General features: G+C 39.7%; 1 protein-coding gene across 1 annotated transcript in view; it reads left to right on the forward strand.

Annotated features, from left to right (window-relative positions):
* Window positions 1–24,616, forward strand: part of CRIM1 (cysteine rich transmembrane BMP regulator 1) — a 650,317-nt gene that overhangs the window by 610,500 nt on the left and 15,201 nt on the right. Inside the window, exons 14-15 of the mRNA XM_063443119.1 lie at window positions 23,209–23,403; window positions 23,828–23,950. Coding sequence (XP_063299189.1) covers window positions 23,209–23,403; window positions 23,828–23,950 — 318 coding nt within the window. The remainder of the gene's footprint in view (window positions 1–23,208; window positions 23,404–23,827; window positions 23,951–24,616) is intronic.

A 24,616-nucleotide genomic window follows, 5' to 3' on the forward strand; every position in this document is an offset into this window, starting at 1 on the left:
TGGAGATTTAATTGATGCTGGATGTTCTCATGCGTAAGGACGTCCAGCGTCATGTGACCTAAAGTCTGTGAAAATACTGGAAGCGCCTCTACTGGCTGTCTTAGTACTGCAATGTAAACAGTCCACTCTAAAACTGCAATGTTTAACAGTCCATGACTAAGTGGGACAGGGACAGTGCACCTAGACCACTTCAATGAGCTGAAGTGATCTGGATCTAGAAAGTCCCTTTAATACTCCATGTATCCAGTGATAGTGTAGTGAAATAGGTGAGAATATGATGTACCCACCCATCCACTGGTAATATAAAAACGGTAAAGGGAAATAGTGCAAAAAAACATGCAGGCTAGCCTCTATATAAGGATCACTCCCCAAATCCCACCAATACAAATAGTCCAATAATAATTACACCACAGAATAGTGGCGTTGTGTTTGTGGGGATTGTGCGTGTGTTTGTGTGTGGTCTGTGTGTATTATGAGTATGAGAAATCTTCTGCAGTTCTGTATATATGTAGCATTGTTGGTCCAGTGTGGCCTGGACTGGCCAGGTACAGGTCAAGGGCAGGAGCTATAAAATACTAAATACTGGCTGCTCTACTAAAGTGCAGATACCGATTCACAAGTTGCAATGTGTAAATTGAGGATTGTCCCTCACCACCTGCAATTACAGCTCTGTTTGCACTAGCAAATATCTAAAGTCCCATTGTGTCTCCTGATAGGCCAAGCTCTAGCAGCCTTGAGTGCCGTGTAAAGGCACCTTGAGTGTCCTGCATGGCACATGTGCCATAGGTTGCTGACCCCTGTTATAGTACCTAACAGGAACAATCAGAAATGGTACATACAATCCTCACAGTGATGAAATTTACTAAAACCTCAAACGAGTTTGTGAAATTGAGTAATCAGAACCTGCAAAACATAAAGCAAAGCAGGCATACTGTACTTCGTAAAATACTAAATTTAATAGTGTGCTATAAAAACACTCACAATGTTTAAAGTAAGGTCACTCTTGTCAGGGATCAGTGTCCCTACAAACATTCTGCCACACGTTTCCTCCTCCGATTTCAGAGTGAGTGAACGGGGAGCAGTCCCTTTATGACCGGCATGCGCTCGAGAACTGTTTCACGATCACTACCTAATTATACAAATGGCAATTGCACTTTACCACTGCATTTAAGATGGAACTCATTCTCACCTTGTATTACACGCACAGGAACACTGAAAAACATTGACAGCACATGCACACGGGAACACAGAATACCAGCTTACACGCATACTGACATTGCATACGCACACAGGTACACCAACATACAAACATTCAGACACAGTACATGGACATACACGCCAAATTAATTTGTGTTTATCATCTAAGAATGGAAGTCCTCCTTTTAAATATAGCTTAATACTTTTCACACTTTTTTTGTGATTTTTAAGTTTTGTTTGTGTCTCAGGTTTTCTCTGGGATGTAGAATGCAGGAAAAAATACAATAATACATACATAGTCTTGAAAACAATATAATTATATATAATCACTCTTTTCATTCTAAGACCTATCATTTGCTTATCCTGTAATTATGGTTAATCTACCTTTTGTAACTGTCAAGGGTTACACTGCATTAGCCTGTCCAAAAAAAAGAAAAAAAAAACAATTTGTCTACAGAAACCCCACATTTCGGGTGGACGAAACTATATAAAGTGCACATAAAATCTAGTTTTGAGTACTGTGTGAACTTTCTCTAGGCATTTGACAGAAGCACTTACTATAGGTAACGTTAATAACTAGAAATTACTGTCAGCATATTTTAATGTGACCTTAACAATGGTTTTCTTTTTTTAAATAATAGATTTCCACAATGATGTACTACCATTGCTTTATTTTGTTTTCACTTACTCTGGGAGATTCGCATTTTATACAAGATAAAATAACAGCACTCAAGTCACAAACACCTCTCTGGAGTGAAACTTTAAAACCAGTCTTTAAAAAAATAAAAAATAAAAAATAGATTTCTCCATGGTAGCAGCTGATTTTGTAATATTCACAAACAGGTATGTAAGTCTTGCAGTGATGACTTAAATATGCTCTTTAAGATCAAACCAAGGAAATCAGTTTTCCGCGGCACTTGCTATCTTATTATCCATTTGTGTAATTGCTGTAATTATAAACAGAATATGCTCTTGTATGCTTCAAGATAAACATCATTGGTTTCAAACCCATTCTTCAAGACAACCTGATGATTAATCTCTATAGGAAAATAGGTATAAAACACCTAAATCTTGGACGTAATGTGTGTCTGGAAGGCTGGGTTGGAAAGCATCGATGTAGAGTACAAGTAAATTGACTCAAGCCTACCTGTGTAATAATTGAAGATTATACAAGCTTTAGTGTACTAATAATCCTAATTTTAGTAATGACAGGAGGTGAGTATTTTGCTAGCTCCATAGAAAAAGAGAACCAATCACAAGAGAGTAGGATGTACATGAGGTATAGTGACCTAATCACTTCCTCTGTTCAGAAAGTGACACCAAGCAGAAGCAAACATATAACAATAACTCCTAAATCCAATATCCAAAGGAGCAAACTTCCCGTGAATTCCACACAAACAACCAAAATGTCTTCAGGGACAAATGAAAGTGAAAAGAGAATGTGTGACAGGTTTAGACACATAGTCATGAACATGGAAATCCAAGTAACACACATAATACATCATTCTATAGTAGTAATTTGTAAACTGCAATCTGACAACTGAACAACAATCATATACAACTCCAATGACAATTCCTTACCAGTGGAAATAAAATCATCCATGCAAACACAAACATTAAGAGCCCGACCTACGTTAGACCAGTGATACATATAAAGAAAGCAAACAGAAAGGGTGGGATAGCAAAGCAGGGTGGGAAAATACTCGCCTCCTGCCATTACTAAAATTAAGATTATTAGTACACAAAAGCTAGTATAATCTTCAATTTTACAACATGACAGGAGGCTTCATATTTTGCAATTTTAACGCTGAGAAAGAGAATAGAAAACTAACGAAGAATCCGAATAGTGCAACGAGAGACATAGACCGTCAGGAAATAAAGAAAAACCTCCACGTCAAACGCCCGAACCTCCGGTACATGACAGAAAACACCAGACAATGTATAAAAGTCTGTCAGTAGATGCCCAGTCTCGTAGACAAAAGAAAAACTATCTCCACATCCCATAAGCTGCAGGTGGATGTCACTGGGTAGTTGGTACACAAGAGGATCCTGGCCCATCGGAAGTCCCCAGACCAGGGTGTCCAAACTCACCACATAATAGATCAAGGTTCACCAACCAGATCGGGAATGCCCAGATGGAGAGGTAGCATCGGCGCGTCCCTGTGGCCTCATAAGAGGTCCCTAGCAGCCTGCAATAGTCCGCAGATCTGCCAAGAGTCCAGGCCACCATGGTCAGCTTACCCTTCAGGAATAGAAGATGTGGGTTTCCCTTCGGGTCTGTGAGAAGAGTCTGGTATGAATGTAGGAAGAGGAGATCCTCACCAACCAGTCCCTGAAGGTCCAGGAAACAAGGTTAACTCCGTCACAGCAGGATGGCCAAACAAGGTGTACTCACTGAACATAGAGGTGATACAGAATCCTTGCAATCATTGTGAAGGAGGGAAAAGCACACACCCCCCCAGGGAGGCCGCACTGGCAGGAATGCGGCCATCACTGTGCACTGCGGATCCAGCAGCCAATTGAAGAACACTGAATTCTGCCGGTCCCTCTGAAGGTTGGAGAACCAATCTGTGTTGTGATGTGTCTCCCCAAGAGTTAGTGCACCCTCGGGGATATCCTGTGAGGAAGGCAGAAATCGAAGATGCCTTTCATGATGTCTGATTGGAGACGGAAGCTTGCTCTATCCAGATGATTGATATAACTGACTGTTGACGCTTTGTCCATCTGGAGTAGGATGCAACAAATGGAGAACTCCTTTACCAGTCTGCGGATAGTGAAGGACCCCTCTAAGAATTCCAGGTAATTGAATTCCATTCAATGTGAAGGGAGAATTCCTGAATTTTGCACATTCCTTCCGTAGGTGCTCTCTCACAGGTTGTCACTGCAGCCCCACAAGCTGGTGTCCGACTCCAGAACGAAGTCCGGTTGGTCATAGGGGTTCTTCTGAGGAAACCTTACCAGGAATCGCTGCATGTCCCGGTAACATAGCAGGTCTGGTAAGATAGCCTGGATGGAGGAGGGCAGTAGCCCACGAGCCGTGTAAGTTTGTGGAGGGGCATGCTGCTGCAGTGGAGGATCGTGTTAATTTCCTTGAGGATAGAGGAGACCTTTGAAGGGGAAAGCTTCAGTGTGCAAGACGCGGAGTCGATAACGAATCATAAGAAGTGGACCAATGATTCCAGCCGGACCACGGAGAATCGCGAATGTTGACGCAGTCTTGAATTCTCTGAACCGAACAGAAGGATATCGTCCAAGTAAATAACGCAACACATTCCCCAACACTGGTTTCAGTAGTTTCATCAAGCCCCCAAAGATCCGAGCTGAGGAGGCAGGTGAAGTGTCAAGGTTGATTGCGTCACAGGAAACTTAGAGCACATCATCAAAAGGGGTGTAAAAGGACCTACAGGACGTGTCTTTATATCCAGTTTCGCAAGCCAGTCGTCTACGTGAAGAAGGTTCCTTATTAAGTTTGAATGTCTTCCACCTAGAAGCGATGGTATTTCATGTGGCCGTTGTAGAAAGTACAGTTGTTGCTACCCTAGGGATGCTTACCTGAGGAAAATGGGATCTAGCGCATCTGCGTGTTCCGTGTTCTCTGTCCGATCATCTGGAGCACCAGAAGGTTGTCTTTCACCCACTTTGGGTAAAGAGTTTGCGATAGTGAGGTACAGGGGTCAGATGGCCCGAAGTGGTTGGCAACATGGCCCGCAGTTGACCAGTCCTGTAGAACACCCCCTAGGGAGGTTACCATGTAACACCTTCTTCATTGAGGCTTGGGTCTTGATGAGGGAAGCGGGAACATAAACATGTGTTATAAGCTCCCTCAGGAAAGAGTGTGCCTTGTGCCTGGGGTCCCAATGTTTTGGTGCCCAGATCCGCCAACTATCCGTCAATACAGAGGAGTGCTGCTATGTGCAACTCATAGGAGAGGCATTGGTGTTTCTGACAAAACAGAAACCTCTCTGAGCCCATCCACGAATATCGTAAACCCATTGCCAGGTGGTGTTGGCATCGTCAGGTATTCAATAGAATCCAGCAATTTGTCTTGGGTGTCTCTGAAACCTCTCCTTACTCCCTTGCGGGGTCGCGGCCACCCAGAACCATTAAGGTCATCATCCACTGATCAAACAAGGTCTGTGCCACTCTGTCTGGGAGAGAAGGGAATGGGCAGACTGACCGCAAGATGTTTTGGACATCTTTATCTAGAGGCTTGCAAAGCCACAGGCGCATAAAGTTGCCAGGTGTTCAACAGGGGACCAGTGTCTCGAACGTGGGTGACGGATGTTGTAGGTTACACAGCCATTGACCAGTAGGATCCAGGATCACTTACGTGTCTTCTTGGTCAGTAGAGTGCAAGGCACCGTCACACTCAGCTACCTGGGGCACATCCAGAAAAACCTGTACACGAATGCGGAGTCATATGTGAATTCCAAACCCCAGTCGTCGTCAGACCCCGCGTGCCTATGTTCCATGATGGACAGATAATGTTGCAGTTCTCAGCCGCGGATAGGTCTAACCGTGGGGTCAGGGCAGGTACCGGAGTTGCTGTACTGTGTTTGGTTTTTGCCATTCCAGTGGCGCTATGATCGGGGGACCCCTTAGCGGAGACATCCCAGGCATCAATGTCCACCCCATAGTGGCCAATACCTGTGAGGGCACTGGCCCTCCTGTCAGTACATTTGAGAGTGTTTTCTCCACAAGTGCAGCCAACGTTGTGTGTATCGTGACCTGAAATTCCACAGGTTTAACCAGAGAATCTTCCATAGTGGCAAATTGTGTGACACAGAATTGGGGCTCACCCAAAAAAGTAGACCGGTAGATTTATCATGATATGGGATAACCCTGTAGAAGGCACAAATTAGTCGTCAATTTCAGGATGCATGGCAAACAGACCAGACTATCATAGCAGCAGGCAACCCCTGCAGGGATGTAATCTTAACAGTGGCCAAATAAAATAGACTGGGGACCCTGTAAACAGAGGTTGCAACAGCATCCCTCCACTCAGCAGCACACATAAAGTAGGGGCCTCACCCGAGGTGCACAGGGTGTGAACCCTTAAGTGCTAGCCATGGCATTGACAGAGAGCACTAATCTGTGCTCAAATGGTTAATTCAAGGTTATGGGAGATATTCCTTTAAGCAGTTTATCCTGGAAATCCTGTCCAGCAGTTAACAGAGGCTGTAGCAACATGCCGCCATATAGTAGCACAGTGTAGTAATATATATAGTAGGGGGACTCACCCAAGGTGCACAGGGTGTGAACCCTTGAGTGGAGGCCACAGCCTTGGTAGAGAGCACTAATCTGTGATCAAACCGCTAATTCAAGGTTATGGGAAAATGGGAGATAGTCATCTAAGCAGTGTGTCCTGGAAATCATGTCCAGCAGTTAACAGAGGCAGCACAGCATGTCTCCACTCAGCAGCACAGTGTTGTATAACCCCAGGTGCACAGGGTATAAACCCTTCAGTGCAGGCCATAGCCCTGATAGAGAGCACTAACCTGTGTTCAAACCGTTAAATTAAGGTTATGGGAGATATTCCTTTAAGCCAGCGTTTCCCAATTAGTGTTCCGGGAGAACAAAATTGGGGTTCCGCAGTGATTTGCCCATCAGCTGACCCAAGCACTTAGGTCCACCCGATAGGTATCACTAAACAGGGGTCCGGTCAGGCGCCGCAGTTCTCTAAAACCGCAACCGAACCCCTGTAGTATTGAATGCTGGGAGGAAGTGACAGCACTTCCTCCCTGACAGAGTGCGCCGCCTGGTGGGGGAGAGGGAGCAGCACACCAACCTTAGCCAGCAGTACTGAAGATCCTCCTGCAGAACAAAGGTAAGTGAACAACAAATGTAAACATGTGTGTATGTGTCTGTGTGTACCTGTCAGTGTGTGTGTGTGGGTCAGTGTCTGTGTGTATCTGTGTGTCAAGGTGTGTGTATCTTTCAGTATGCGTATCTGTGTGTCAGTGTGTGTATTTGTGTGCCACTATGTGCCAGTGTGTCTGTATTTGTGTGTCAGATACATACATACACACACACATATACACACTGACACACAGATACACACACAGGCACATACAAACACAGATACACACACTTTGACACACAGATACATAAACATGCACACAGATACACACTGTGTGTCAAGGTGTGTGTATCTGTGTGCCAATGTGTGTATCTGTGTGCCAGTGTGTGTATCTGTGTGTCAGATACATATGCACATACAGATGCACACTGACACACAGACACACACACTGGCACAAACAAACACAGATACACACACAGATACACACACTGGCACAAACAAATGCACACACAAACAAACAAACACAGATACACACACAGTGACAAATAGATAAACACCTTGACACACAGATACACACTGTGTGTCAAGATTTTTTCCTGGAAATTTTGTCCAGCAGTTAACAGAGGCTGTAGCAGCATGTCTCCACTAAGTAGCACAGTGTAGTAACATATAAAATATATAGAAGGGGGGTTCACCCCAGGTGCACAGAGTATGAACCCTTGAGTGCTGGCCACAGCTCTGACAGTGAGCACTAATCTGTGCTCAAACAGTTAATTCAAGGTTATGGGAGAATGGGAGAAAGTCCTTTAAGCAGTATGTCCTGGAAATCCTGTCCAGTAGTTAACAGAGGCTGCAACATCATGCCTCCATTCAGCAGCACAGTGTAGTATAAATACAGTAGGGGGCTTAACCCTTGAGTGCAGGCCACAGTCCTGACAGAGAGCACTAATCCACACTCTAATAGTTAATACAAGGTTATAGGTGAAATCCCTTTAAACAGCTTAAATAAATGGCCTAATTCAACATTAACATGCAACCCCAGTAAGACCCAAAAGCCCCTCAAGCCCCAAAAAAGTGAGAGCATGGAGGGGAGAGGGCAGAAACCAAGAAAAAGGTAGAAACACAAAAAATAAAATGGGAAAAAACACAGATGTACACAGTACAAAAGCACAGCAAGAACATACAGCAAAGTATATAAAAAAAAATATAAGGCTATAGAAACATAAAGTAATGAAGAGGGGTAATACTCTGACCAGTCTACTTGATGGAGCAGCAAAGACAGAGGAAGTGATTAGGTCATTATAACTCATGTACATCCAACTCTCTTGTGATTGTTTCTTTTTTTTTTCAATGCGTTTATTTGCAGCTGTGGAGATACTAAAGACAGACTATGCAAAATATCAAGCCTCCTGTCATATTGTAAAATTGTAGTACTGTCAAAATATTGAAAATTTAATTGAAATGGGCCCTATACATGTATTTTGCCTGTAAAACATCAGTTGTCTGACAGATACATTAACTGTTAGACAATTGTGTTTCTAAACACAGCTGGGCTGTGCTGGTATTATTAATGTGTAATTTACAGAGGTAATGTATTTATTGTTCCAGATGAAAGGGCTGCTATTGTCTGTTGTATAAAATATTCAGCAAGGCAATTGTGCATTCACCAGTAAATTACATGTCCAGTCGGTCATTATTATTGTTCATATCTGTTAATTAATTTGTATAAATGCCTCCATTCGAAGTGAAGCTTTAGATTGGAAGCTTCCTGATAAAGATTTTTTTTTTCTGTATCCCCTGATTTCCTGCAACTTTAGACAATCAACGTGCTACCATCTGGCCTTAAAGCACTTAGCTTTTAACATAGACTAACTAGGTTTCTGCACAACCATTTCAAATATTACATGGTTTCAGCCTTCTTTTGTCATAAAATGTAATCTCTTGATGTGATCTCACGGTGAATTTCTTAATACTTCGTTCAACCACCTGTGGCTACAGTTACAGAAGTGAGTCTTGTGGAATAAGTAAATACAAATTCTACTTTGTGCATCTTGATCCAGCAAGTGTGTCCAGTGTGTCAAGTTGGATGGGGACCAGTAGTTTTCAAGACTTTTTCAGAGTTTCAGCTTCATCAGGATTTGACCATTGTAAAACATTCAAATTGCTTTTATGTCACCCTTTGGGAGCAGTTTGCGCAAATTCCCTAGTTTTCTTGGCAATGTGGAATTTACACTTCCAAATTAACAATATTATTGATGGCTAACCGCACCGCTGGCTTTTCATTCCTGGGTATGCTTAACAGAACTGATTATAATGATATAGAAGTGGAAATTCCACAGTATTAAACCAGGACAGTTCAGGTGTCACACAGAGCCCATTGTTGCAAAGTAGTTTGACCAAACAGTGGCACCAAAAGCTCCTATGCTCTTCAGCCTATAGTGGTTGTAATGCTTAGATTGCACCTTTAAGAAACACATTTTTCTAAACATAGCTCTTCTTACAGAATACCCTATTTCAACTTTAAAAACACTGTACATTTTTCAGGTTGATGTTCTTCTAAACAGGATTACCAAATGTACAGTAGCTGTAATTGTAATTTACTATTGTGTACATTGACTTGGGACAACCTCATGTAATAACATTGAAAAAGAAAGTAATGAAGTGTATTAGTTACATTGATACAGCATTTAACTCCATATTAGATTGTCTTCAGGGTTCCAAGACGATAGTCCAATATGGATCGAAATGGCAAATCAATATACATAATAAACTGCTTTGCTTTGCTCAGAAATGTTGAGTGGCTATTGATTTTATAATTTTTTTTTTTATCCTCTGTACCTGCGAAGACGATGCGGACTTTGGTGTATGTGTTATAGCTTCAGGCAAAAAGCTACAATGTCATCAGTGAGGATTTTTGGAATGTTATCTTTCAAGCTGATCGAACATGTACCTTAGAGAATAATTGTAACTGTGCCAGCTTTATTTGCAGTGCCATTTAATAATATGAGCGATAAATGGAGCAGTTACATAGTAACATTATTATATGTTTAAACATGCACAGATTGTGAAGGTTGCCATTTAGTTCCCACTAACAACATATTCTTTAATTTAAATTGAAATATCCCAGTAATTTTAAAGCTTAATGTTATTACTTTTCTTCACAAACTGTGCATTCTATTTAATTGTACATCTAGCACACAGTCACTTTATTTTACCTTCCGTTTTTCTGTTTTTCTTCGCTTATGAGATTATGAGAAACCTGTGTGACACAGGATTTTTCTCTTTTTAATATGAGGTTGTTAGCCACAAAATACATATATTATGTGTTTGGGCCATTATTACAACATGCCCATAATGTTTTCAAACCATGTTTTGAGCACTTGCTGAACTCATTCATACATTATTCTCCTTAATGCACCTTTTGACTGACATCATGCAGAATGGGGGCCCCTATTACTGCTGCAGCAAGACATACATATGACAATCAACCCAAATCTAGTGAGAGTTATTGTCACGATTCGGGGAACCCAACACGCTAACACACACACACACAGAAAAGGTGCGGTACCGGACCTTAGAGTGGCCGGGCTAAGCACACAAAGAATAGTCAGGAGACAAGCCGAGTAAGGGGAACCAGAAGACAGAATAACGAGAAACAAGCCGAGGTCAAAGGGTAGGAGAAAGTCACAAAGTCAGATTAACAAGCCAGAGAGTACGTAACCAGAAAACACAAGTTCAGTATCAATACTAGTAAGCAAAGACCACAACAGGGCAGGGAGGAACAGGAAAGGTAAGTATTTAAACCATCAGGTTAATTCTGATTGGATAATTTCTAAACCTCCCACTGTGATTGAGGCACTGTGCCTTTAACGCCGGGTCAGGTGACTGTTCCGGTGTGTCATATCTTGGGCGGTCTCCCAGCGTGCAGAGTCATGCATGCTGCCACTGGGGGGACGTGGAGGAAGACGCGGGCGGCATCCGAGGCTGGAGGGATGCTGCTCGCCGAGCCCACGTGGAGGAGGGGACCGCGGACGGCTGGAGGGTGAGTACAGCCCTCTCCAAACAATGATATAGCAGAGGAGTGGCTTAAGTGAAATCAGCCCAAATTTGGACGAATTGCCGTTCAGAAGAAAATTAATCTCCAAGTTTAGTCAGGATAGAGCTGAATTAATGGTGATAACTGAACGTAAGCAGCTGTTTTCAGTGAATATATCTTAAATCAATATCATTCAGAATGATAAATGCATTTCTCAGAGCTGCCCTTGTAGAAAAGGAAAACTAAGCCTTGTACTAAAAAACATGCAGCATAAAAGATACATAAAGATGAAGTGTGGATTAAGAGAACATATCCGGTTCCAGAGACCTCCAGTATTGTACTATAATATCCCCAGAATCCTGAAGGTGTTTATTTATTTATTTATTGTTTAAAGCTTTTAATTACATAGGCCTTCCTAGGTTTTACCTCTTTGCAGGTGGACTTCTGCTAGCATAGCTGCAAAGGCTATATCTAGTGGATAGTGGAGCGCAACACAACTCAACAATTGATGGGGGCCCAAGGCAGCTTAACAAATGATGTTGTGTTTCTAATAGCTAGGCATCATCTGATGGTGTTTACATTATTGAATTGGGGGGCTTTATGCAAATCTGCTCCAACCTTCCATGACACCATGCTACGTAAGGAGAAAATGTCAAGTATGCGCATCTTTTATTCTCTAAATATGCTGTCTATTATGTTAGCACGATGTTTAAATGTTATGGCTACCTAAACGTCACAATGTTATGGCTACCTAAATGTCAATTTGTCATCCACACGATCTGTGGATAACATGTTCATTTTTAAAAACGCTAGGGATGATTGTAGCACTAGTACCATGATATAGCCATGTACACCAGACATAGATGGTTCTTGTTTTTCGAGAAACAGGTCATGCTAGAAGGAGCAATGAAAAAATATGAAGAAGTGAAGACAGTAGTACCATATTATGTGAAGTAGTACCATATTATGTATTCTGATGGTTACATTGATTTATTTGCATACAGTTATGTTTCTAATGAATTTATTTTTTGCAAGCATTTACCTTTACATACTTTTTAAAGTTTTAGTTTAATTGTTTTCTTTAAAAAAATGAAAAAAATAATTAATTGTGTTAATGTTTGGAGGTTAGCTCTGATGTGCTCCCCTTCCAGTCAGCCAGAGTATCAAGGAAGTGGTCATGTGTGCTGACTAGGAAGAAGGCAGAGCTAGTTTTTTTTTTTTTTTGCTGTTCAACAGATCTTCTTGCTATACGTAGTGTGTAAGCACATGCAGTCATTTGCAGTCTTTTTGCAGTGTGCACATACAATGTGTATGTCTCATACCTCACAAGGGTGGAAAATATGAACTCTTTTATTTATAATGTTAATATTAAAGTTCTTACATTTCTCGTGAATTTAACTTTTTGTTATACAAAATGTGAAATTAGACCAACTAGCACAAAAGATAAGCTAAAATTCCAAGTAGACCATTGATATGACAGTACTTTTATATAGAGTATTGAAATATAGTGTGAAAGTGGTCCCTGGAAAACTCTGTAGGATTGTTGACATAGTTGTACAATGTTCTAGACCAACCTCAGAACCCACTTTTGAAAGTAATCAAGCTCTTCAGTGGCCTGAATGCATTTTAGTCAATTTAAAGGCTACCACTATAAGGGGTTAGAAAGTAAATGTGACATGTTAACAATTGCTATTGATTCTGTTAAGTCTGTCTTTGTGCTAGAGATAGATGGGTATTGATGGCTTTTTTGAATGCATTTTGTTTGTTTTCTTCTTTAGTGCAGAGTAAAGCACGAGAAATAAAGTAGCCTCCTGTCCGACTTAGATTAGTCATTTGAAAGTCATTCAAGCATCAGCAAAATAGGCCAGACAGTGGCAGATGTGGAAGCTGACTGGGGCTATATACCTGTCAAACCGTATTTTGGCCTTTTTGAAGTGAGAACAGAGATTATATTCTTATGTTTCTATCCAGCTGGGGTACCGTATTCAGTTCCTATTGCTGGGAAAGTCAGAGCTAAATCTGAAGTCTATATCAAATAAAAAGCCACTTAAAAATGAAGTTAATATAACTGAAATAATAAGAGTTTTGTGTGCTGGAATTTTGACTCTCTTAGTGAGCAAGTTGTTTCAGAGATGTGAGTTAGAATTGATCCAGTGAAATATAATTGCAGTTTGGCTGAAATGCCATTCATTTGAATGGCTGGACTTTGACAGTTCTGAGTTATAATGAGGTAGCTGCTATGAAGGAGGAGTAAGTTAAACTGAAATATCAGCCTCAAACAAAGCAAAGAGAACACATTTTAATATATTCATAATCTTCACTAAATCTCTGGAAGTTGTGGGAAAGGTATATATTTATCTTGCTTTATTTTCTTTCCCAGATTTATCAGTGGGCACACTTAGGTTCTTGAACCTGAATTGGAAAACAGTTTTCTTAAAGGGTTACGTGAGTTATCTGGTCAACTTTGTTGACTATTGATGCTATAGGTAAGATAACATACCCGGCTTGATGTACATTCTAAGTACTGTGCAATAGTGATGTCCCGAACAGTTCGCCAGCGAACATAGCGTGTTCGGTCCGCCCCCTATTCGTCATGGAGGCGGGAGGGTCTGGGAGGGAGGGTCTGCTGCTGATTGGCTGGAATGTGTCTGCTGACTGTGAGGTACAGGGTCAAAGTTTATTCAATGATGACGAATAGGGGGCGGACCGAACATCGTGCGTGTTGGCCGGCGAACTGTTCGGGGCATCACTACTGTGCAAGTTTAAACGGAAATGCTGCAGGAAACATCTCTCAACGCTCTCCTTTAGAATCTCAGTGGAACATGAAAATGACCTGTTAAGGCAAAAATATGATCTTATATAGTATATAAAGAGCGTAATATGGATACAAGAGAGCTAGACCCTTGTAAACGGCAACGTAACCACATATACATTGATGTGAGGCTCCACATGGGAATGTTCAGCCAACCACTTCCAAATATATATTTTTACTATTTTTTACTTTATCATCATTAATATTATTTCTTAAGCAGTCTATCTGGTATAGGGTGTAGTAGATGCCAATAATTTAAGTATTATTTGTAAAATATAGTAACAGAGTTGGACAATGAAGCATAGAGAATGTGATTACAACATTGTAAATTGCAACAAAGAAAGGAAGCTGCAAAAGCCAAGATTGTAAGACCTTTAGACGGAAGATAATACGCTAAAATTCAGTATAATAGTTGTTTAGCGTATATCAGGGTACGTGATTAATGTTAGAGTTGTAGATAGTGGATACCTGTTTTGCTTTGTCTCAGCTCCTATTTGAAGGCGTCCATGTAATTTAGAGATCACAATTTGGTTATTTTTAATGACTTTAGCACCATCTAGTGGTTTTTCTTTTACAATTTTACGAGATTAATGTTGTGAGATAAGCATCTGTGCAGGATATCTTACTTCCCTTGTATTGTTTGATAATTTTTGAGGGTCACATCCTCTAAACATATTAAGATACTGTTATTCCAAAGGTGTTCTATAGTGTGTTATTTTCTTTGATTTACAACTCAATCTAATTCTTACGGTTAATCCACTGTCAATACAAAAAGTGGGACGTTGACTTGACATATGTTGATGCATAACCGTCATTTTTGCATTTTTACAACAGTTTTATTTTGCTTGATCTCCCACAGGTTATTTCATTCTTAGCTACATGCTGACAGAAAGACTTTAAAAACGAGGTCAGAACCAACGCCATGCTGGTGATACCCAAAAGTTTGAAACTATACAGCCCATGGTTGTATTATCAGTCACTGACCCTTTTGGATGCTTCCAAGTGTCTACTGGGACACTACATTTATTATATTGCTGTGCACAATATTCCTCCAGAAGCTGAGGGCAAGTGTTAGACTATCCTACTCAATGGGGAAGTTACAATGAAAAACATACATGGGAGAGGACAAAGCAGACACATATACCGTAACTGTCTCTGCTGTTTTATGTGCACATTATGATTATTACTTTATATATAATATCAACATATTCTGCAGCAATACACATTTTATCATTTAAGTTACCAAGAGAACTGAAGACCTAAAATTTTACTCTTCCACAGAGCAAAAACAATGTGAAAGGTGCCTGTCCAAAAGTAACCAAATGTGGCCAGAGCTACCCCTAGCTATCCCACTAAATAAAGGCTTACCCCAGAGATCAGGCAACAAGACATTTCCTCTATGGCTTAATTTCCCGACCTCTGAGACAGACAATTTATATCAGGCATATATATCTTGGAGCATCCCCGCACACAAATCATTTTAAAGTCTCTTGTAGCCAAAGCATCAATTTGCATATAATTTATAGTAAAATGTAATTATCTCCGTCAGTCTTCCCTTTCTTATGTTTTTGAATCATAATCTAAATAATACCGTTATCAAGATTCTGATGTTGATATGACAATGAAGACACTTAAAGGGTTATTCCAACCCTTTTAAATGCATTCACTTTTTAAAATAAATAATGCCCTAATGAGCATTATGCTCTACCTACCCCCCTCCCCTCCCTGCCCCCCCCCCCCCCCCACACACACACACAAAACAATAAAACCAATGTGTTGCCTGTAATTCAAAACCTGGCACTACCTTCCACTCCTCCTTCTGACACTACAGCAGCGGGGTAAGGTCCAATCATACAGAAACACTTGTGGAAGCTGCAAAACCCCATAATTTGAAGTTTGTGAGATGAGCTTGCTCTATACTCGTAAATCAGTCAATTAGAGTGCTTCCATAACTTTTAATATTAGTATTAAGCATATCACATAAACCCACGGAAAGAAGAGCTTGTGACAGTCATACCTTTCTTTTAAAAACCATCAATGAAGCAAGTTAGGCTGGGCAAACATAGCTTCTGTTTTGCCTTAGTAATCTTGCATGTGGTTCCATTCATTATTTTCAAGCCATCATAGCCATACACACCATGGCTACATCATTTCAAGGTATGACAAAGCTTTTGCAACTTGGTACAACTTTGCATGATGATGTCTTGTGCAGCAGTACCATTGCATACAGTATACAGACTTGGAGTGGGGGTTGTCAGAAGCGGAACAGTATTTGTAATAAAAAATAGTAAATGCAGCATATCTTAGTGTAGTCTAAATTATGCATTGTTTCTAACATATGTTTTGCTGCTGTGTTCCTTTAACTTGGATCCTACGTTCGTGAACCTGGTGTGCACATGGTTTTTACCACATCAGAGTCAGAAGAGATCTGCAGCCATTTAATGCAGCATGATATATGTCGTGGAAAACTGCAGAGCAAAAATAGATTTTCACCCCCTCAAAGGCAAAAATAAATATGCCTTGAGAATGACAACATTTTATACAGATTTTTTTTTTATAATGAGAATTATTTTGCACAGATGCTTTTTAAAGAAAAAAAAAATGACAATAGTGGCAACACAAATAGGCGCTTGGAGGAAAGCTAGAAGAGAATGTTCAGTATAAAGTGTTGATGCACATATTTAAACAAACTGCTTGCTAGAAGCTCAGTCTGCTTGGTATCTGCAATGCTAGTAAGTGTGATAAAGTCACCTTCAGAAGGATTTCACCACTGCTTGTTCCAAAATTTAAATTGATTATAGTGGCTACGCTAAGCTGGGGGCTGTTTCCACTGTCTGTCATATGGATGATTTTACCTATGAATGAAATTAAGGATATTTTGGAACGAGCAGTGGTGAAATACTTCTGAAAATCGCTTATTCAAATTTAAATTTGCGTTTAACCCTAGCAGTGGAATGCCTTTGTGTCATTCTGATATATATTGTCTGTAGTGATGAGGCTGTCACTATGGTGGACCTCGAAAGAGTGTTAACATCAGCAAAGGAAATACCACAATACTTTGCTTACCACATGCTGAGATCCATTCAGAGCACTACATCAATACCATGTTAGGGACTTCCTTCTCCTGATTCATTCTATTTTTTCCCCTGTCCTATTTATTGTTTCTGCTTTGGCCTTCTGCCAAAACTTGCTATTACGAGGACATCCGCACCTCCAAGTTCCTTAGTAGAGCGCATCAGTTTAATCAAAATTCACGTTCTGGGTAAAGCATTTTATTGTTGATCAGTGTGGATTTTTGAATCTTATTAGTAATTAATATGTGTCAACCTGTGCTGTATTTGCTCTGTGTACATATAGAATCTGGCTAGTTCGGTCTGGTGTTAATCTGCTCACAGTTTTCTCTGTGAATTGTGCTAGCCAAATATCTTAAGAAATGAATGAACAAGCAAATATTTTAAAATGCAATTGATATGGCACAAGATAAAATGACTCTAAATGACAGACTAATAAAAACTGGATTACATATTCTGTTGACTTGACAAGTATCTTTATGTATGTCTGAATTAATGAATATATAGCCTATAAACCTGAGATGAGCAGGTTTGCAGTTTCTTGTTTTTGCCTTGACGTTTTTGATTTAGTTATTTTTTTATGCACTTTCATTAATGTTTTAGAAAGATAGAACTTAACACCAGGGCCGTCTTTAATTTTGATTGAACCCTGGGCAAGCATTTACTTTGGCCCCCCTGACTACATATAGATACACACAAATACACTACTAGACACACATGCAGATACACACTGACCGCATATAGATACACACAGACACTGACACACACATAGACACACACACACACACACACAGATACAAACACTGACATACATGCAGATACAAAGGTACATACACTGACTACATATAGATACACAGACACACACACTGACACACATACAGACACACAGATACACAACCTGACACACATGCAGATACACACTGACCGCATATAGATTCACACAGACACTGACACACACACACACACAGATACAAACACTGACATACATACAGATACAAAGGTACACACATTGACTACATATAGATACACTGACACACATACAGACACACAGATACACAACCTGACACACATGCAGATATACAGATACAAACACTGACACATACAGATACACACACAATCACAAATGGACAACATACAGATAGAGAGATACATTCTGACAGACGTACTAACACAGACAGCCATACTGAAACACACATACACAAAGACATACTGAACCACACAGACACTGACGAACTCACACACACAGACATACAGATACACTGACAGACATGCTGGCACATATACACACAGACAGATGGACATACTGAAACACACATACACTGACAGACATATTGACAAACACAGACATACGGAACCACACGGACACTGACAGACTCACACATAGACATTCTGTCACACATACACACAGACAGACAGACATACTGAAACACACATACACACAGACCCTGACAGACATACACACACACAGACATTTTGACACTCACAGACAGCCATACTGAAACACACATATATACTGAACCACACAGACACTGACAGACTCACACACACACAGACATACTGACAGACATTCTGGCACACATACACACAGACAGACATACTGAAACATACATACACACAGACACTGAGAGACAAACACACATACAGACATACTGACACACTGACAGACATTCTGGCACACATACAGACATGCACACATACATATATACTGACACACACACACACACACTATGCAAAATTTGATAACCACCCTCCAGTTTCTTACCTTTTCCTGGAGGGTGGCTTCCCTTGGGTCCAGTGGGGTGGCTGGGAGTTAAGCTCTCGCTCTCTCTCGGCCTGGCCCCCTCCTGAACAGCTCCTTCCTGCGGCTCCTTTTTCTGTGGGAGGAAGTGACGCGCGGCGGTCACTTCCTCCCAGTGCTGCCGAAAAGCAAGGGCCCGGTCACGCTGTTAAAGCGCCACAGCACCCGACCGGGCCCCTGCTGACACAGGCCCACCGATGGGCCCCAATACTTTGTGGGCAGAGGGCATACGGAGCAGCTGTCTTGGGCCCCCCAGCAGGGACAGGACCCAGGGCAGCTGCCCCGTTTGCCCTACGTTAAAGACGACCCTGCTCAACACCCTGAGAGTCCTAGTAAATTATAATTGTTATGGTGCCACCAGTGCCCTTGTGTCCCTCCAATGCAAGTAGTCAAACTGTTTTCTAAAAGTTTGACAACCAACCAGTGGATCCCATGTAACAATTGGAAACTGTGAGGGCACTCCTGGAACACTAACCACTACAAAATAATGTAGTGGGTATCATGCTTGGAGTGTTCCTTTATTTGTATAGAGACTGACATAAAGAGTTATGTCATTACATTCTTACTGATGATGCTTTCAAACGGGATGCATGTCTCCGTAGTTGGGACTTTATTTTTGTTTCTTTTTTCTTTCTTTAAAAAATAATCAGTGATTACTAGGCTGAAAAAAAGAAAAACTCACCTTCCATGTCATGGCTGAAGTCCAAGAGTTAGAACATGTCATTAGCAATAAACCCCACTGAAAGTTGAGATGGTAACAGTTGTTATCTAGATCATGCTGGGGGATTACTCCCTACTAGGTATTGATTGTGGTGTTAGCCAGTATATGTGGCTTGGAGGTTAGAGTTTGTAATAACCATGTTCTTGTACGGTTTCACAAATACACTCCAGTCCCATAGATTGAATTCATAAGAGACCAGAGGCACTTTTCTTGTCTTTGATGGTTTAAAGCAGTAAATATTTTCACATACTTGGTAATCCCTCTGTGTCTTTTTTTTTTTTTTTTTTCGCGCAACAAAGCAGGCTTGTATATTCGGCATATGAATACCACAACGCTCTCTTTCCTCTATCTAGCATTAACTTGCCAGAAGGAGCATTTTAAAATTCTTGCATACCAGGCTGTATATTATGTAAATTACTAGTAAATAGCTGGCATTAAAAAACAAAAAAACAAAAGAAAATGAATATCCTATACTGGTTTTATTTAGTGCAATGATTTCTTGTACTGTATAAAATAATCATAATAGTGGATTTAAAGGTTATCATGATATATTCAAACTAACTTATGTTTTACTATTCTTATATATATATATATATATATATATATATATAAACATTACTCTTATGCATCACCTGCATATCTCATTTTGGATTTTGAGAAACCCAACGAAGACTTCTTAAAGTCCAAAATAAGATATGGAGGAGACAAAACTTGGGTATAGAAACGAGAAATCATATTTCAACAACTATGCCAGAGTTTCATTGCAAATGAGCACAGACAAGCATTGTGCTTCAGACTTCACTCCATATTTCTGCCGGTACATATGATAGCTATGTGTGTATGTATATGTATATGTATATATATATATATATATATATATATCTATATAAACATTTTAATATGTTCTCGCTACACTGTAAATATTTTGTTTGTATGAAATCTATATTATATTTAGTTCTTCCTCTAATTATATCCAAATGGATTATGTTACCTTATTGTCCTGGTTTTTATAAATGAATAATGAAATGAATGCTGTGGTCTACATTGTAAAAGTAAGAATTATATTTTCTCCATTTTGCTATTCAGAAGTAGGGTATCACAGTTCTGTCGAACTTGTTTTTTCTGTAATTTATACCCATGGATCAAGTGAACCAGGCTGTCTAGTTTCAGAAAGTCAGTGTTTCTTCTGCTTCCCAACATCAATAAGAATTAACTGCTAATGCCACTTCTCTTAAAGTTAACACTATATTTTCTGAAGCATGCTATATTCTTTTAGTGGCTATTTAGAATGCCCCTCCTGTAGTTATGTATCAGGATTTGTATATTAATAGCAAATACAAGGTAACCATTTAGCTTGTGCAGAGTCTTAGAATTTGAATGACTATATAATTAGGGTTAATAAACAACTTCAGATTCTTTGATGTAAATGTAAATTATTTTTCATGGCTATGAATCTGCATTCTTCTGATTCCTAGAATGGTTCTACTTTTGAAATATATTACAATTTAAAAGAACACTTTATCTAAACTGCAGTTTAATTCCTCAGAATTATGGTATCTGCCAGTAGTTAGTAGTTACCTTTTGATTCATTTACCAGCAGTACATTTTTATATTTTCAACATTTGCTGGGCATCTTCATGATATAGAATAATGGTACATTATTCATTCTAGTAGCAGGCTTCGGTTACGTGTTTAGATTTGAATGGATCACTCCCAATTTTGCTTCTAAGGATAGGAGTGAGACATATACAAATTATAATACACTGATCAGCCACAACATTTCAACCACCTGCCTAAAATTGTGTAGGTCCCCCTCATGCTGCCAATACTCTGATGTATTGAGGACGGATTCCACAAGACCTCTGAATGGGTTCTGTGGTATCTGGCACCAAGACATTAGCAGCAGATCATTTAAGTCCTGCAAGTTACGAGGATGGATCCAGTACTACATGGATTGTTGTTCCAGCACATCCTACAGATGCTCAATCAGAATGAGATCTCAGGAATTTGGAGGCCTAGGCAACACAGATGTCATGTTCCTCAAACCATTCCTGGACTATTTTTGCAGTGTGGCAGGGTGCATTATTCTACTGGCATAGGCCACTGCCATCAGGGAATGCCATTGCCATGAAAGGATGTAAGTGGCCTGCCACAATCTCTAATAGATGGTATGTGTCAAAGTAAGGTTTCCCAGCAGAGCATTGACCAGAGCATAACACTGCCTCCTGCCATCTCTTCCCCAGGTAAACAAAGCACACACGCCTGATCTAAAAGAAAACATGATTTGTCAGACTAGGCAACCATTTTCTATTGCTTCATGGTCCAGTTCTGATGCTGACGTCCCCATTAAAGGCACTTTTTGTGGTGGATAGGATTCATCATTGGCAATCTGACTGGTCTGGGGGTATGCAGCCCCATAGGCAGCAAACTGTAATGCACTGTGTGTTCTGACACCATTCTATCATGGCTAGCATTAAGCTTTTCAGCATTTTGAGCTACAGTAGCCTTGGGCATCCATGACCATGACGCTGGTTCACTGGTTGTCCTTACTTGCACCATTGTTGGTAGGTACTAACCACTACATACCGGGAACTCCCCACAAGACTTTCCATTTGGAGATGCTCTGACCCAGTTTGGCCCTTGTCATAGTCACTCACTTGCCCATTTTTCCTGCTTCCAACACATGAAATTCAAGAACTGACTGTTCACAAAACGGCAATGTTTTACATTATTGGCTTAAAAGTACAGGGCCCTGCACCCATACCTCTTTAGTGAGATGAAGTGGTCTGGGTAACTTTAGAGATCCTTGAAGGACAGATTAGACTGGCATAAGTCAAAAGCATGCAAAATAATGCTGGCCTTTCAGCGTCAAACTAATTTAAGAGGGTTAGCTTTCAGGTCAGTCATATTAAATACCAAGTAACAAATATGGTGTTAGTACCAGGAGAATAGGTAATAGACAAAAGAGAAATATGCAGATAAATAGACTCGATTAACTTTTCACTGTGAGTTCAACAATGACTATTTAGCAATTTATTTAATTTAATGTACAATTAATATTAAAAATATATTGGTTAAGAAAATTATGAGGGAATACATAGTGATGGGCTACTTGCACGATTTGGTTCTCAATGTCTGGTGGTCTACGATATTAGGGCTATTATTTCATGTCAATAGATATGCTTTGGTTAGATGAAAATAGTCACAATGTAAACAATATGTGTTGTTTTTAACAAAGTTGCTTTTAACAATGGATTTAACTATAGTAACATATATACACTTTATGTCACATGACCTTACCTAATACATATCTGTAGCTGGTGGCATATTGTTGAACATACAGTCAGATAAACGTCATTTGATAGAAACATTACCAATTTTTGAGTGTTTCTACAATTAACCTGTATATTCAGCTAGACCAGGCTGACCCTGTATACAATACTTATATGTGTTTTTTTACATGGTATGTTTCCTTTTACATTGCGCTACATTGATCTGTTTATGTTCGTTACAAAGCTTTGTTTCCGAGACATGTCTATTCTCAGTCTGTGTGATAAAATAATGTAGAAGGCATTTTTTTGGCACACAGTAAGTCTCAGCTGTGCTGTTTGAATTGTGTTTAAAAATTAGCTTTCACTATACAGTCTTTGCAACAAGTTAATTGAGACATTGCTTGTAAGATATTGTTTTGTTTTAATATAAAATCTTGTTAAAGAAAAACATCTTGTGTTTAAAAACAAAAACATTTGGAACATACCTCTTGTTTTCTACAGAAGATACAATACCAAAGAAAGTTGTTTGCCATTTCAATGGCAAAACATATGCAGACGAGGAGCGATGGGATATCGACAGCTGCACACATTGTTACTGTTTGCAAGGCCAAACTCTCTGCTCCACTGTCAGCTGTCCTCCACTGCCCTGTGTGGAGCCCATGAACGTTGAAGGGAGCTGCTGCCCCATGTGTCCAGGTAGTTTCCCAGCTCTTCTTAATTATGTTTTCACACTTTTTGCACATTAATGAAGTGCACTTTCTCTTGAGATACAAGAATAAACAAAAGGTGCTGCATCAGAGTTTCTTATTGACACCTTTGTTTTTAATAATCTTTGAGTATTTTAAATCTTAATACAATACAAAATAAATACAAATATATACAGTCATATAGTGATAAAAACAGAGGGAAACAAAGGGAAAAACATTAAAATTAATTATATATTCACAACAGTAGTCAATTTAGAAAGTCTTGTAGATGTCAAATTCTTATCTTAATTATCTAGTTTAAGGTATATGATCATAAAGGTGTCTCCAAGAGTATGCTACTCTGAAAATGTAGACCTCAGTAATGTGATTTCCAGTGGTGTCTTGATAGTTCCCATTTTTTATTTGTTTTGCAGAGATGTATATACCAGAGCCTACTAACATCCCTATTGAGAAGACAAACCACAGAGGAAAAAATGAGCTAGACACACCACATTGGCCTACACCTAGTGAGAATGATATAATTCACCATCACAGAGGTAAGTGTTGTGTATGCTAGTCATCATTCAAGGTAAACAATTTAAAGAAAAATAGGTAGGATTGTACGAGATATAGAAGATTAAGTGACTTGTATAGCACAAAATGTAGAAAGATCAGCATCATTAAAAGCATTCCAGAATCTTGGCCAAAGACTCAGAACTTTGCATCTTCTTTACAGGGCTGCTAGAAGCAGAATAGACTGTGGTTAGACATTCCAATTCTCAAAACACTTGACAATTGTTTGAGAATTGGGAGCCTGATTACAGCATGCTTAACCAAATCCATATCCACATGCAGATTACCTGTGTATCGGAGACGTGATGATACATGCAGCATACATACATATGGATGTTATAGTTTGACACAATACTATAAAACAAAGGTCTTCTGGATACCGTTCTACCAAAATGCCTGATAAAATCGTTTTTAGATTTGGTAATAAACTAATCTAAGGACTGTCTACTTCAGCTGGTTAGTATTGCCTTAAATTTACTTTTAAGTTTAATTTAAGTTGCTGTTTGATTTGAGGATGTGCTATTTTTACAAATACAGTTCTCCGTGACCTCAGCAGCATGGTATGACCATTTATGAAGTTTTGAAAGAAACATAAATTGTTTTAATCTGTCTGTGCATCGCAAGCAAACTGTAAATATTCATACACATTT

Source organism: Pelobates fuscus, chromosome 2, assembly GCF_036172605.1.
Source record: "Pelobates fuscus isolate aPelFus1 chromosome 2, aPelFus1.pri, whole genome shotgun sequence".
In the NCBI taxonomy this organism is placed as follows: domain Eukaryota; kingdom Metazoa; phylum Chordata; class Amphibia; order Anura; family Pelobatidae; genus Pelobates; species Pelobates fuscus.